The 17,007-nt window shown below is 34.2% G+C and overlaps 1 protein-coding gene across 1 annotated transcript in view; it reads left to right on the top strand.

Moving 5' to 3' along the window:
• The first annotated feature begins 431 nt into the window (after positions 1-431).
• Dpit47 (DNA polymerase interacting tpr containing protein of 47kD) overlaps positions 432-17,007 on the top strand; it is a 30,939-nt gene continuing 14,363 nt past the window's right edge. Inside the window, exons 1-4 of the mRNA XM_085806861.1 lie at positions 432-713; positions 11,999-12,113; positions 13,926-14,087; positions 16,249-16,326. Coding sequence (XP_085662987.1) covers positions 576-713; positions 11,999-12,113; positions 13,926-14,087; positions 16,249-16,326 — 493 coding nt within the window. The 5' untranslated portion in view covers positions 432-575. The remainder of the gene's footprint in view (positions 714-11,998; positions 12,114-13,925; positions 14,088-16,248; positions 16,327-17,007) is intronic.

Genomic DNA, 17,007 nt, shown 5'->3' on the forward strand with positions numbered 1-17,007 from the left:
AATAAACTGTTTTAGAGAGATGTATCGATAGGAATTAGAATGAAGCTGAAGAATAGACTTCAATTAATTTTTTTCTCTTTTATATTCCAGGATTTGCTGTACTGAAATATAGTAACTGCCTTCAGACATCTGATGAAAATCTGTACTCAAATTTGTGAGTTTGAAATTTACACGTTAAAATTAATTTTGACCTAATTACTAAAAGTTCTTGAATTCTATCGGTGATAGCATATATAGTGTGAAAAAAAAAGCTAAAAATATTTCCTTGCGTAAACATTTGAAATGACTTTTTTTTATTATCGTTGTTATTAATCTCACTGACAACACCTACGCTAATTCAAATGAAACGCGAAACGCTGGCGAGAAATTACAATAAGTTTACCATCATTTGTTGGCGATAAAAAGAAACGGCGCATGCGCAATTCGGTCAAAAGATTTTCTCATAGGGAGCCGTTCACAGCCATCCCTGTTTTGAGACGCTAGTGTAAGAACGAGGTTTTATATCATCGGTTTGCCGTAAAAGACATTGCCTTATTAGTTTACTGTTGTGGGCATTTTTTAATTATTTTTTGTCAATGGAGTCAATGGAGTCAATGGATTACCAAGATCGCATTAAACTTACGAAGAAATTTTGTAGAGAAATAGAAGATTATATTTTGCAATTAAAACCCAAAAAATATAAGGATGGATGGGCTGAAGATCGATGGGAAGAAGTATGTTATTTGTTTTAAAAAAATATGTCAGTAAAAGTTTACAATTGTGTGCCCCTTGTTTATTGGCGATTCTTTTTTGACGCGGAGATCGGCGCCAGGAAGGCACAATTTCAAGATGGCCGCTACACAAAATCAAAATAAGAATTGCACAAGATCTGTGTCCATGTACATATCGATCTGTTTTTACTTAAAAAAACATCCTAGAATTGTACAACCTAGGCGTTGCGCACTGTTTTAAATATGTCCATGTACACATCAATCTATTTTCATTTAAATAAAATCGGGAAGCTAAAACAAAGTTAAAACTATCGTGGTAATCAGAAATGAGGTTTCATCGCCAAAATTTTTAAAAAAATGTCGCCAATCGAAGGGGCACCCAATTCTATACTAGAACCTATGTCATTGTTAATTTTGTTCATTGTTTTAACGATCATTAATGATTTGCTTACAATATTGTAGTTGTCTTTCGTTACTATTATTCTTCATGTATAGTTTTTAATGTTTATGAGCCCATCAGCGGCCGAGCGGTAAAGTCGCTGAACACTGGTAGTTCAGTCCGAGTTCGAATCCCGCGAACGAAAGGTCGCGTGATCCCAGTATCCGCGCCCAGTTTCGCAAAATACAGAACGAGATAAGGACTGAAACCCGTCTCTTCAAACAGACGGAGTGGAAACACTACATTGAGCCCCTAACGACTGAAGACAATTCGATTTGGTGGGCTGCCGCTCGAATACGCAAACAATCCAGACACATTCCGCTGCTCCAAACGGCCGATGATGCACGGATGGCTTACACAGACACTGAAAAGGCAGAAGTCTTAGCCGACAGCCTTGCTACTCAATTTACTCCTAATAACGACGCCTACTGTAACCGCCCGGTTACTCAAGGGTGCATACACTCACGTGTTGAAGAGTTTTTAACACAACCTTTCACGCCTGAACTTAGGCCCACTGATCCTAAAGAGGTGATGGAATACATCAATAGACTGAAACCCAACAAGGCTCCAGGCATGGATTCTATCTCTAATCGCATGATTAAAAATTTCCCTGTAATGTTTATTGTTTGGATTACGGTCCTTATTAATTTTATGCTAAGGAGAAGCTACTTCCCCGACCGCTGGAAAATTGCAACGGTCGTCCCCATTCCAAAACCGGGGCAAAATCTAAACTTACCCGTCAACTACAGACCAATTAGTCTGCTTTCCTCACTCTCAAAAGTATATGAATATGTCTTACTTAATCGCCTGAATGAATTCTGTCGAGATCAAAACTTAATCATTCCGGAACAATTCGGCTTCCGACCTAAACACTCCATGGTACACCAGTTACTACGTGTAGTGGAATTCATTCATGAAGGCTTTCGTAAGCGAGAGAATACTGGAATTGTCTATCTTGACATAGCTAAAGCCTTTGACAGGGTTTGGCATGATGGACTTATTTACAAGCTCATGCGACTTGGGTTTCCGGCTCACATCATTAAAATTATTAGCTCTTACTTAGCCGGACGAAGCTTCTGCGTACGAGTTAACCATGAACTCTCCTCTCCCCGCCCGATCCATGCTGGATGTCCTCAGGGCAGTCTTGTCTCACCTCTGCTCTTCAATATCTATATCAACGATGTGCCTAAGGCACCTAGTATCGATTTAGCTTTATATGCAGACGATACGGCCATCCTAACTCAACATACCAACATCACCACGGTAATCTCTACATTACAGAGTTACCTTTCAGCCTTAGAACTCTGGCTCGGACTGTATAAAATCAAAATTAATGTCGCTAAATGTGCTGCCACTTTATTCATCCGAAGAAACATCCCTCGTTTAGATAATCTAATTTTCATTCATAAGGAACGATGACATTCATAACGACCTCAAAATTATGACTTTCGGAAAGATTTTTCAAAAACATCCATCTTGTTGGAAATCCAGTATTACATACCCTGCCGGTATATTATCCTGCGGTTGCCTCTTCTAAAAAACGACCCAGAGCAATCTTACAACCTGATTATGCTCAACTACCTTTTAAACGGCGTCGGTATTGGAATACAGACGCCCAAGTGGATGCTTACCTCTCGTTCCTAAACCCCAACCGCCCCCGCGTTAACAATGCATAAGGGCATTGACCGGAGGAATCCTGTTCTTTAACTCTTTAAGAAGAGTCTTCTAACGTTTCTTTAACAAGGGACAACTTATCTCCGCAGCCGCACGCGACTGCACTTAATTTCTCAATAGCTTCTTAAAAGCTTCTTTTCCACCCGCTAAACGGGTTGCTTTCGACCCCCTAAGGGGACCTTTTAACGTCGCACTAAATAGCGACCAATAATTTTCTTCTCCTCCTTCAGTGTATAACACTGAACTGCTACTAGAACCCGCCCAACGGGTTTCACCCCCAGCCCTTTTTGCCCAACTCTCCGGATTGCTTGTCCTAAGGATTTTATTTTGCTGTTGATATCAAGAATCAAGGAAATGTATTGCACCTTTTTATTCTTTTCAAAACTTTTTGAATGTTGACTCCTCTCTCAAAATTTATTCCTGGCCCTTTTTAAACACAAAATTTAATTTAAAGACTTTCTAAGAGTTTTCCTTTTTTCTCATGCGGAAGGCATTATTTGAAAAGCTTTTATTTTTATAATTAGGCTTCAAAATTTTCCCTTATTAGATGAACCCCTCTTTTGATGTAATTATTCTATCTCTGATGATGTGGAGTTAAAGGCCTAGCCTAGCGCACTCCGTAAATTAACTTCCTTGATCCTTGATCCCGTGACCGGGCTGGCTGCATGGGCGTTTTCATGGTTTTCCCCATGTGTAACGTGTATACGAGCCAGTTTCCCTTAGAAAGGCATACCTCCCCTTAGGCAGATAGCCCTAGTGTGCTTTGCATAATTAAATAAACCAAACCAAACTTTAATGTTTATGATTAGCAGAATTATTCAGTTTTAATCAAAGTTTGTCAGAACTAGCCTGCCGTATCTTATATCGTAGTTATGTTTTGTGGATAATTTGTGTGTAGGAAATTTATGTAGTATGTATTAAATTTATGTGCCGTGACAAAATAATTTTTCGAAGAAATTTTCATTGAATTTACGTAAATTTTTCATGCATTTGCTTTTACATTATCGAGTAAATCATTAGGAATACAACGGATATAATTTAAACCGGGAAGACGCTAAAACAATTCGCTGCCAATCACTCCTATAATCCGAAAGGCCCAAGTCCATCAGTAGCTGCCTTCAAGGTTATGTTCTATACATCTCAAGAGGAAACGGCAAATTCTGAGCATTTATTGTTGTTTAAATAATAGTTTGGGGTATGCTGACACCTCACGCGCGCTTCCGTGTTTCTATTTTTCAATGTGAGCCATGACATGTGCAAGTCACTCTGTTCGGTATTTTCCTCATTTGACATATGATCAAGAAACGAAAAGACTTCAAAAATTATTAGAGGGTTTCGTCAGATGAAGATTCTATAGAAAAAGAATTAGAAGATTCAGATAATGAAGATATATTTAGTGATCAATGAGTCTGAATCAGAAGAAGAGTGCGACTCTTCAGAAGACATTCCTTGGGATCAAACTGACTATTTTATAATAAAGGATAAAAATTAGTTCCAATAAGAGATTTATTTGAAAATTCTGTCAAGAATTGACAGAAATTATATCATGTAGGGGAATACGTGACTTTGAATGAAAAGCTAGAACCTTTTCGAGGACGATGCTCCTTTCAGCAGTATATACCTAAGAATCCTGCAAGATATGGTATAAAGATATTTGTTATGGTTGATTCTAGAACCTTCTATGCTTTCAACATGGAAATTTATGCATGTCAGCAGCCAGATAGGCCGTACAAGAAAGTCAGCAGTTCTAGTGAAATAGCAAAGCCCATCCTATCCATTATACAAATCTGGAAGAAACTTTACCACAGACAATTGGTATACCAGTTAGGAATTGGCCAATTTCTTACAGAAAATGATTTGATGAACCACAAAAAAAAAAAAGAAAAAAATATATAATACAGGAGATGTTACATGTGCACAAGAGAAAAAGACAGAAAATCAAAAACTATATGTGTGAAGTGTAAAAAACATGTATGTAACTTATGTGAGCACTGTGAAATAGATGTTTCATGTATACATTGCAAAATATCTAATGCTTCTTGGGCCTAATTGATTTTAATATTAATTATATAACTCATTGTTCATGTAATAATTCTGCATAATTTGGATTATAATTACATTCACAAATAAAAAACAAACATTTCTCATAGAAATCAATGATTCCTAAAAATCTGAAAAAAATTATCTATTTGCTATTAATTTTAAAATTAGCGTTATTTTAAGCTATTTTATATAATAAATGTTGCAATTAATATAGAATGTATTCTTTTATTGAATTGTAATAATATGTTTCATTTGTACGTCATTTAATTGCTTGGGGTGTGTTGACACCCCATGCGCATTCTCGTGTTACATAATACAGCATGCGACCTCCCGGGTTAACAGGATTCCAAGTAGCAAATATAACTATTGAATATAACGCCGATTTTTAGATGAAAAATCACCGCTGCGCAAAGCCAAAATAACAAGACAAAGAATTGCACAAACTCGATATCCATGTACACATCGACCTATTTTCACTTTAAAAAAAAATTTCCCAGAGTTGCACAAAAATGGCATTCCACACTCCCTTGACTTTATCTATGTATACATTGACCTATTTTCACTTAAAAAATTATCAGAGAATTGCTCAAACCAGGCTTTGCACACTCCCTTGACTTTGTCCATGTACACATCAAACTATATTTACTTAAAAAGTCAGAGAAGCAGCCAACAAAAAAATATATAATCTCAATAAACTCAACATTAAAGTGTTTAAAATAATAATAAAGACCAGTCTCATCAGTGAAAATAATTTAATGCAGTTTGTATTCTATTCGATTATCAGCTTCATTAGAGTCTACATCTTGTTTCTGTGCATGTAATTTTCTGAAAACGATATTGTTTTTCTTTCCATCTTGTGAGCCATCCAGTGGTAGTGACAAAGTACTCTCCCAGCATTGTGGCAATTTCTGTTGCCTTTTGATACTGGTTTTCTTACGACATTGTGGTGTTCTTGTTCCTGCATTTAAAAACCACTCCAAGAGGACAGTTTCTACATGGGAAGACGTCCCACTTCATGGGACATGAAGACATGAGACATTTGCATTTGCTAACAGTTCATCTGAAATTGTTTCTCTTTCTTTCAACAACATGCATAATGCAGATTCTGAAATTCCAAGTTGTACAGAAGCTACACGTTGGTTGCATTTTCGTAAAGTATCATATTGCTTTAACAGTTACCTTTTAAGCTTAAATCCTTATGCTTGGACATTTTGAAGCATGACCAAACAACAAAAGCATGATGTGAATGGGTAAAATGAATGAACTGTGTGAGCAGAAAAAGACAACTTTTTACACAGATTCTTCATTCTCACCTTCCTTTTTTTTTTTTTTGTATATATTTCCCATTTTCTCAAACTTTTCTAAGCCAATTCTGACAAACCTCTTATAATTCACCTCCACCCATGATTGGTCCAGGTAAAATTTTAGTATTTGCAGCTCCACATGCGAAAGTGAAACAGCTTTGAACAAAATTACTAAACTTGAAACATAGACTTCAGATTTTGACTTTACAATTTTAAAAGGAATTTAATTTTTATAAGCGGAGGTTTTGATATTATTAAGTATTATTAAGTTGTTATTTTATAATGATATTGTATTCATTCAAATTTGTTCCTTGGGTTTTAATTTTAATAATTGGTAGATTTTTTAAAGCAGTGATTTTATTAAGTGGTACTCACTGTAAATCATGCAAATTGGGGTAAAAATTAGCATAAGAGGAAGAAACACTTTCCAAAAACTTTCTGTGTTAGAAGAGTTGCCAAAAAAAGAATGCAATGCAAATACAGTAGACTCCCGATTATCCGCACCTGCCGCACAAAGGTTTTTTTTTTTTTTTTCTTCTTTTTTTACAAGCATAAAGCAAAGAAAATAAAAATGTTCACAAAACTGAGCTAAACGTTAAATTTGCTAACATCATGCTTATTTATGGCAAAAATATCCCAGGCCTTCTCGGAACCTTCTCTTATGATGAGTAAGTGTTTTTTTACTCACCCTTGTAGTGCCCGCTCTACCGCCCTCTCTTGTCTTAATCTTACTGACACGTCCACTTCCTCCCACTCGCCATTGCTAGTTTAAGTCTGATAATGTTTGCGAACTGGTCGGAGTTAATTTCTTATCTTTTATTGTGTTTTTTGTTACCGATTTAAAATGTCAGAAAAACAAAAGAAGGTTGTATTGACGATTGCGCAAAAACTAGAATTAATTTCCAAAGTAGCAAATGGCGCTACAAGGCAGCAGATGGAATTGGATTACGGAATCGTGGAAACAACAGTGCGTGACATTCTAAAGCAAAAAGACAAAATAATGAACTTTGCATCAATGTCGGACAGTGCTTCTGCAATGAAAACGCGAAAAACTATGAAGGGTTCTACCTTTGATGAGACAGACACAGTATTGACAGAGTGGTTAGCTCAAGTTCGAAAAGATGATACTCCTGTAAGTGGTCCTATCATTGCGGCGAAGGCAAAAATCTTTTTTGAGTTGTTAGGCCTGAAAGGAAATTTTGATGGGTCTTCTGGTTGATTTACTCGTTTTAAGCAGCGACATTGAATTCAAGAAATTGGACTTCATGGGGAGAAACTTAATGGTGACCAAAAGCAGCCACCGATTTCCACCATGAATTTGAAGAATTTGTTTTAAAAGCAGAGCTATCTTTTGAACAAATTTACAATGCTGACAAATCGGGACTTTTGTGGAAACCACTCGCACTTTAGCATTTGAAAGTGAAAGTAAAGTGGCAGGTCATAAAAGCAGCAAGGAAAGGATCACTATCATGTCTTGCTGTAATGCTACTGGTGGACATAAACTTAGACTTTTTGTTATTGGAAAGTAAAAAAAAAAACGAGATTTTTCAAAGGCACAAGGATAGAAAATTTGCCCGCCGATTGCTTTAACCAAAAAAAAAAAAAAAAAAAAAAAAAAAGGGATGGATGAACCGAAACATTTTTCAAGAATGGTTCGAAAAAATCTTTGTTCTTCAAGTGCGTAAACATCTTAAATCGAAAACCTGCCTGAAAAAGCTGTGCTATTGATCGACAACGCACCTTCTCACCCAGCAGCAAGCATGCTAAAGTCTTCTGATGGACAAATTTTTGCAAAGTTTCTCCCCCCAAACGTTACTGCGCTAATCCAACCCATGGACCAAGGAGTCATTGCAACAATGAAGAGAACATACCGAACCAAGCTACTAATGACCAGAATTGAAGAAGGTTATGATCTGAAAGAGTTTTGGAAACACTACACAATCTTGGACAGCATCTACGATATTGCATCTGCATGGGACTCGGTGAAACTGTCCACCCTCATAAAATCATGGAGAAAACTCATGCCTAATGTTGAAGCCAACAGCAACCTAACCCCTTTGAGTTGTGAAGAAGAGAATGAAGATATAGACACGCCCACGGCAACTCTTGGCGATATGGTGAAAACAGTTCTGGCTGGTGAGAACGTCGATGCTGAAAACATTAATGAGTGGTTGGAGTGTAACGTCTACGAACCTGGCTTCGAACGCTTGACAGATGACGAAATTGTGAAGAAAGCAAGGGGAGAGACCGAGAATGAAGGACAGCGAAGTGAAGGCGAAAAAGAGCCCAGTATGCAGATGTGGAAGACGCACGAAGCGGCTTTGCTGACGGACTGCTGAGCTATTTGGAAGAACAAGACGACACGGAGTTGGCCGATAAACTTATGCTACGAAAAATGCAATCTCGGATCAAGACAAAATGCTTCCAAAGCAAGAAGAAAACACAAATGACTGTTTCTTCAAAAAGGTGTAGTTTTACAGTTATGCTTTTGTAATTACATAATACACTACAGTATTAAAACAGTATGTATCAATTTTTCTGTGTATCCTTGACGCCTCTTGTAAGTATACAAAGCACTTTTCTGTTTTCATTAACAAAATGCATTTTAAGTTAGTTTTGAGTGATATACTAAAATATTAAGTGTTAGTTAAACATTTCCTGCTGTTTATTTTACGTTTTATTATACATAAAACGATTTTTCAAAGTTGGAATGACTGTTTTCTCTTTTGCATACTCGTTTTTAGCTTTTTTCAGATTATCCGCGATTTTTGTTATTCGTGGCGGCCATGCCACCGAATTCCGTGAATAATCGGGAGTGTACTGTATACATTTGCTGTAATTAGTCTAAAATTGGCATTAAAAAGTAAATAAATAGAAGCCATCCATTTTATCCTTTAACAGAAAAAGAGCAAGCCCCCCTTCCTCCCAAAGAAAACCAAAAGTAAAAAAAAAAAAAGATCTGAAAGTTTTCAAATTTTATATTACACCCATACACTCAACGTTTTGTGTGTTATCTTTATTTATTAAATATCATGTTCTTTGCACTTAAACCGTAAAATTCAATTCAACAGGAATATCGCAAAATAATTTTAAAATGAGCATATCTTTAGAATTTCCGATACACAGGCTTGCGTGCGGGAGATAAAATTTTTCTTCCCCCCCGTACAATGTTTCCATTGCTCACTTTGAAATTATTCAGTTTGTTAATCAAAAATTCATTAAAGGGTTATAAAATATGATATCGATAATAAAACACATTTAAAACTCCAAATTAGGGCTTCCAGATGCCCTTATTCCGTGGAAAATTACGCTACTCATAATTTGATGGCTCTAGGTACTGTTGTTTTATCACAATGCGAAAAACATATACAGTCAGAAGTCGTTAATTCGGACACCCATAATCCGGACCTCAAAGCTACAAAATTTCTGCGCATGTGTCGCGTTGACGCATGCGCATAGGCGTTTACGTGTGCGCGTAAGACCTTTACGGCTGCGAATATGCGCGTGCGCATAAAACGTTTACGCATACGCGTTTAATGTATAACGGATGGTATAAGCTAAGCTAAAATTATCTAATTCAGTTAATGTTGCAGATTGCGTTGTTCCTTAGTCTTCGAATTGGATCCGGCTTATTATTTTTTGTTCACTGGTAGAGCAATTTTATAAAAGTAAGCTTGAACTTTTGATTATATCAAATAGAATTTCTGAGATATATTTGCTAATATGTAAAGGAGATCTAAAGCGAAAGTATGTTTCAAAATCCGAAATCTGTTTATCAATTTCACGCTGCTCGGCGGGGGAACGCTGCGGGGCGCAATGAATTGGAAGTTGATCTGTCAGCACTATCTTTATCTTCAAAGCAGATGTTTTTATTTTATTTGGCTTATAATTCCATACTAAATGTAGAATTTCATCTCGATGTACTCCGTCTTTGATATGATTTAAAACAAGTTCCTCATCATTATGATTCGCTTCCGATAGTGAAGAAAATGACAGAGGTTATTGAAAATGAAAAAATTTCGATTGACAAATTAGTCGGTATTCTCGACACAGCAATTATAGGACTTGAACAGCGGAACTTTGTAACTAAACAAGAAATTATGTCTGTTTAATAGAATTAAAGAGAAAGTATTATCACATGAAACGAAGCAACTTAAACAACTTACATTGAAAGAAATGTTTAATAAAGTAAACAAATAAATATTAAGCCTTTTTTTTTTGTAAATTTTGATACCCTTTAGATCATAATTGCTCTTTATTTCATAAATTCCGGTTTCATATTTTTAATTGTATAATTTCTGCATGCCATCTTACCAGATTTAAATTGATGATCTATAATCCAGAATCGCCGAAGTCCCGATGAGTCCGGATTACGGACTTTGTAATGTATAAATTCAAGTGTTTCTGGGTAGTCCGCAGTATTTCTTGTTTCTTCATTTTGTCAAACTCCATATTATTCTATATTTTGTGTATGTGTATCAGTTTCAGGATCCACAAAATTATATTGGTGATTCTCTTTAAAATGTTGGAATCCTTCTGCTTCCACTTCATCAGTTTTTCAACTTTTTCACGAGGCTGAGAAAATTGTAGTTCCTTCTGCAATGTAGTTCCTAATTTCAGCCATTAGAGTTAGTGCATTTTGATTGGGAACCTACACGACGAAACACTCGTTGCTCTCTCTACAGAGTTCTCCAAAGATCCATTGTTCTGGAAGAATATGACTGACTGACTTGGTTTTTGCATTTTGTAAAAAGGCTGTAATCTATCTCTACAATTTTGTTTGAACCTCCTATTTGTTTCAATTCACGTTGTAAAAGGCTATGAGTACACATTGCCCTCATATAATTGTTCCAATCAACAATTGTCTTTTCTGTTAAATCTAGTTGTTTTTCACGCCGTTCAATTGATGTTAATTCTTGCGACCAGTAGTAAACAAACCGGAGGGCAGTTGGAAACGGGAGTTTTGGGCCCTCCAGCCACGTGCCTTTTCGAATAGCTACTCGTTTATCATGCCCCTTTACATTGCACTGCCATTGCTTATCAGTTTTGATATGCAATGCCATATTGTGGTCATTAATGCACATTTTCTTAGAAGAAATGATTCCATAATCTTGAAAATATGCCACTGCACTCTCTTCGGTTCTAGGCAAATCCCAAATTTGAATCGTTTTGCAGCGGAGTAAGAAAAAGCAGAATATTTCAACATACTAAAGAAAAACTAACTTGGGTAGTCAAGGATTACACAGTTATTGCTGCAGAAGCTAACCTTTTGGCAATAATATCAGGTTTCGCGAAGACAGTTGATGGGATAATCCCAAACTAGAAAAATGGTGAACGGGATAATCCCAAAGTACCAAAAAGGTAATATGAAAACTCCAAAATTCTTGGATTTATTTGCCATTTGCAAGATGTTGGAAAATTCCCTGAAATTCACAAAAATTGCTTTTAAAATAATTCATGCTGCCGTAAATTTAGTGCTGTAAATTTAAATAAGATTGAGAAATGTTAAGATAAATAAAATAATATTCAATATTGTTAATATCAGATTAATATTTTCTGTTGAATTTATTTATTTTATTTAGCTCGTAAAATCAAACTTTTTTAATGATTTTGAAAATTGAAGTGATTATCCTACAGATTAAAAAAATTTAGAATTTTCTTTCATTCGTATGAATTTTATCAGTTTCTTTTCAGATCTAATGATTAAATCTAATAGCACAATATTTTCCTGTGCTGTATGTCTTTATGTGTATGTGATTGTCTTTAATTACTTTGGAAATTTATTTTTGAAATATTCACAATGAAATATGCTGTCATTTGGCCATTAGGAAATGGAAAAGCATCCTTTCTTTATGCGTAAACCAGTTGAAGGCCAAGAACTCCCACCCTTAGTAGAAGCTTTGCAGCAGTTAAAGTATGATCCTGAAGTGAATTCTCCTAAAGGTATTTTCTTTCTTTTTTCCCTTAATTGTGCCAAATTATTGTGTTTAGTTTAATATTATATTATCAGATCTAGAAGTTAAATCTTGTAATATTTTTTAAAAATTGAAGCTTTACTGCATTTTGACTGCATTAACTAAATTTTACTTCTGTTTAATTTTAAAATGACACAAAATGGACTTGAGCAAAATTTATTTGAATCAGCTATTTTGTAAAAGTGATGTTTCTACCAAACTAAAATTTACTACTGTGATAGTTTCTATATAGTAGCTGTTGTGGTATTTAACTGCAAAATCGGCAGTTATTCATAATAAAATTCAAATTCCTAATAAAATTAATTTAAATAGAACGTAAGAAATGTGATATAAAGTGGAGTGGGGAAAAGTTAGCATTACTACGTGTTAGAGATCAGTAGAAAATATTAATAATGTATGTGGTCCTTCTGACTGAAATGCTTTTGCAACATTTTTCTGTGCCACATATTAAATTGCCTAGGAGTTTCTGCAGTAAGAAAGTGTATTCATGATGAATAGCACTTTGAAGTTCCTGGAGAGTGTTAATTTTGGAGCTACAATGGTATACATTGGTATGTTCTTGCATCTCATACTGGTTCTATCAGATTTAAATATAGAGAATACGTAAACCATTTCATGTACTGGATTCCTTTGCTCTCAAAAAGATCAGTCATTTATGCAGTGTGATGGGAACAAGCATTATCATCCTTTAAGAAGTTATGAACTGCACCACTGAATGACTTCACAAGGATCAAGTGCTTCATCTTTGTATATTTCAACAGTCATAGCTGCATTTATCAAACCGTGTATGTCAGTGGCACCATTCAAAACAGTACCTGGTCCTGGCATGATTCTTAGGACTATTGCTTATGTTTTTCTCCCTTCAAATCGTAAAATGGCTGGAATCACTCTACAAACAAAAATGAGAGTTATTGATAAAGAGAGCTAAGCTCTAGTCAGTAGTGCTGCACGATAATATCTGTATCACTGCTACTGAATGCATTTTGCAGCCCAAGTTACTAGGGCATAAATCATGGGCATTCTTCACTACAGTCTCTTTTATGCAATTTATCACTCTTAGTATATCTATCTGGATAATCAAGTTCCTGTAGTTGCGGTGAATTTTCTTGCAATTTGGGCTAATCAATTATGTATTTTTTTAGCAGTCATTGCCAAATAAAATAGTCCTAAGTATCTCTTGTAGTGTATTTTTTTACCTTGATCTGGTTGTCTCTATTGGTTTCCATTGTCTTTAAACTGTTTTCAGATTCTTGACAGAATGCTTCTGGCTGTTTTTAGGTCTTTACATATTCCGTGTCAGTATTTGTCATACTTTCATTCTCCCAATCCTCCACTCTTGTCAATCATTCATGACAATTCCACCATTCAAATGTGAAAATTTTCGTACGTATGCCATTATCTCTAGTATACTGGACAAAGTGCAGGCATTTTTTATTAAAAAATTATTCGCTTTTAAGTTTAAATTAAATATTTATATGCACACTAATTTTATGTTCAAATGCGTAAAAAAATATTTGATATTATTACATGTCATGGCTGTAGCTAAGATTTAAATTATTTCTTTATTTTTTTATTGGGGGGGGGGCAAAGCCTGTGACTTTTATCTAAAACCAATGTTTTTGTAACTGAATTCTATTTATTAATTGAAACTTCAATTGGGGGAGAGCTGTAGTTCTTTCGGCTCCCTCCTGAATACAGCCATAAGCTTTTAATTTGTGTTTATTTTGATAGTGTTTGATCATCTGTCTATGTGATTAATATAGTTTTATTATGTTTTTAGAACTTGCTCTATCTTATAAGGAAGATGGAAATCAGAACTTAAAACAGCATAAATATCACTGGGCTGTGGATTCTTATACAAAAGGTCTGGAGGCAAAATGTGATGATCCAGAATTAAATGCTCAACTTTACTGCAATAGAGCAAATGCACATTATCATATAGGTATGGCTTAGTATGTGTCTATTGGTTAAACTGATTCCAAAAGTGTTTCTGAAAAAGTAATATTAAGTAGTCTGTCCATTTCCTATTTTAACGGAAAACACTTTTATCATACAAACATAACTCTAAAAGTATCCATACATGTCATTAAAGCTGCCTCTATATGAAATGTTTATTTAGTAAGGGTTGTTTGGCAATATCTTTTTAAAGTGTGTATATATGTACTTCTTAGCATTCCGTGCAGCCAGGTTCTATTTTTATTTATGTCAGCAGTGTGTTTAACATGTTATAAGATAGAAATATTGAGCTGTAAGTGTGGTATAAAATTTAGTATTTTATTGATTTCCTGACAAGATATACAACATCAGTAAAAATTCATCATCAGATCTGTTAAGATCTATGGAAGTGTGTAACCTGATGCAATGAGTGATGGTAAAACTGAAAGGTGGTAGAAACTGCATAAGGAAGGTTACCAAAATATGTATAGCAATTGTGCTTAGGTATACTCTCTGTAATTTCCTGGTTTGTGTGCATATTTTATATACTTTCATTCGGTAAAACAGACATTTCACTAATTGTCAATGAATTTTCATCAAATTTCATGATCAGCTCTTTACAAAATTGGGTTATATAAAATTTGGAATACAAGAAGTTGTGTTTTCGATGGGATCTAAGGATGTTGTTGAAGAAAACAAACTAAAGATACTAGATTTCATTGACTTTTAACAACTTGATTCCCATAATACAAAATACAACAGGATATTTAATTTCAAAATTTGTGATTTTTGATGTCATTTTCAGCTTGCCTTGAGATTCAGTTAATTAAGTCAGAATAATTCAAGGAAGTAAGTTTGAATGAAGTTCAGCAGAAAAATGGGTATTATTTTGTGAACCGTATAAAAAAATCATGGTGTCCACATCAGAATTTTCTGTGTATAACATAAAAAGAAAGTTTTTCTTAGAAAGTTCTCCATGATGAAGTCCTCCCAAATTAAGGCAAAGCTGCTTAACAAACTGAACAAGCATTTATTATAGTAGAGAAGTTATGATTGATGTATATATTGAGGTGTTGCGTATTAGATGTTTTTATAATGAAATATAAAAAAAAAATGGTACTATTCGGTTTCGAGGGCCGTAAAAAAATTGCAGCGAAAATGTTCGTGCAAAAGCACCAAATCTAGCGTACGCGCTGCTTTCAGATTGCGTAAATTTATATGGTTCTATATTTCTTAAGATGCCATTGAAATACTAGTTTAATTTTTAAATCATTTTTTGATTTTAAATCCTTTTTTGATATCCTATGGATTTAAAAATTTGGAATTGCCCATGACGCAAAGTCGGCAATAGAATTTTGGGTAAAGTTCAGAATCACCCACTGCTTGACGCATTTTTAAGAATTGCACATACTCGGTATCCATATGCACATCGACCTATTTTCACTTAAAAAAAATCCTAGAATTGCACAAAAATGGCACTGCGCACACCCTTGACTTTATCTATGTACACATCGACCTATTTTCACTTAAAAAGTAAAAGAAAATTGACAAAAATGCAATTGTTTTTACCCTTGTAAAAAGCGGCAAACAAATAAGTGAGTGATTCTGCACTTTACTGAGAATATTTTCCAAGAAAAGGCATCATTCATTATAGAAAATTACGTTTAAACAACCAACGAGATGAAATTATGTTTTAGCAATAAGTCGGTAGCGCAATAGCGATGCAGGCATCCATTCAGTTATGTTTAGCAATTTTTATACTATAAATTATAATAATGATCTGAAATAGTTATTTACTCTTATGCTCACATTCAGTCATGTTTAGCCTTTTTCATATAAATTATAATAATAAAAAAGTATTATATGAAATTAACCTTTCATCTAAATTAAAACATCAATCTTAAATAGTTATTTACTATTATACGTCCTTTCTTGATGCAATTATTAGGGTTGCCGCAATTATTTTTGGCAACATTGGCATCGACAATAGTTTGGCGATTTTTTACGGCCCTCGAAACCGAATAGTACCCAAAAAATTGTTAATGCATCAATTTTAAAGATATTTTTATTAAAATATTATGGTTACTCTTTTCTGATAACATTATTATTCTCCTACATCCCCTTCACTGAAATACAGGACTTAAATTGAAATTATTCTTATTTTATAGGAAATTTCAAAAAATCGTTGAAAGATGCTACTGAAGCTCGGAATTTGAAACCAGATCACATTAAAGCATTTTATCGAGGTGAAATTTTTTTCTTTAGTTAATGTATCTTCAATGCTTTTTTTCTTTTCTTGTGAAATCTTGGTTGGACAACTTTTTTTTATATTGAATAGCAGCTCATATATTTTATAATAATTTATATCTTAAAATACGTTTTTGACTAAAACTGGCAGAAAAGATAGTAGATTTTCTGTACATTCTTGAACATGATTATCATGTCGTATAATTTCACAGTTAAAATTTGCAGGTAATTCAATAAAATATTCTGTTATATTCACGTAATATAGGCAATATGTAGCTAATGTTTAGTTTGAAAACATTTTTCAGGATTGTGATTCGCAGTTCTATTTTACATATGTATTCTTTTTGTTCCCATTCTTTAGGCTTGAGAAAAAGCTAAAAAAAAAAAAAAATTAACAAACTATAAAATCTTAAGTGTTAAAGTGGTTTAGTTTAAGATTTTTATTTTTTAATGTGAACTTATATTAATTTACATTTTTAATGCAATGAGAATAGAATTTTGTTTATGTAATAGCATGATTTTGGGTAATACTTTTTTTGTATAATCCATGGTTAGGAGTTTTCATTAAAAGTAGAGAATTTCCCTTTTAAACTTAAAAGAAAATTTATGCATATTTTCTTACTTATTATGTAAAAATTATCTTTTACGTATTATGCATTTTAAGAAATTGGGCATTTTTA

The sequence above is a fragment of the Stegodyphus dumicola genome, chromosome 12 (genome assembly GCF_044657685.1).
Source record: "Stegodyphus dumicola isolate Sdum_Otavi_A_Nest chromosome 12, ASM4465768v1".
Lineage (NCBI taxonomy): Eukaryota > Metazoa > Arthropoda > Arachnida > Araneae > Eresidae > Stegodyphus > Stegodyphus dumicola.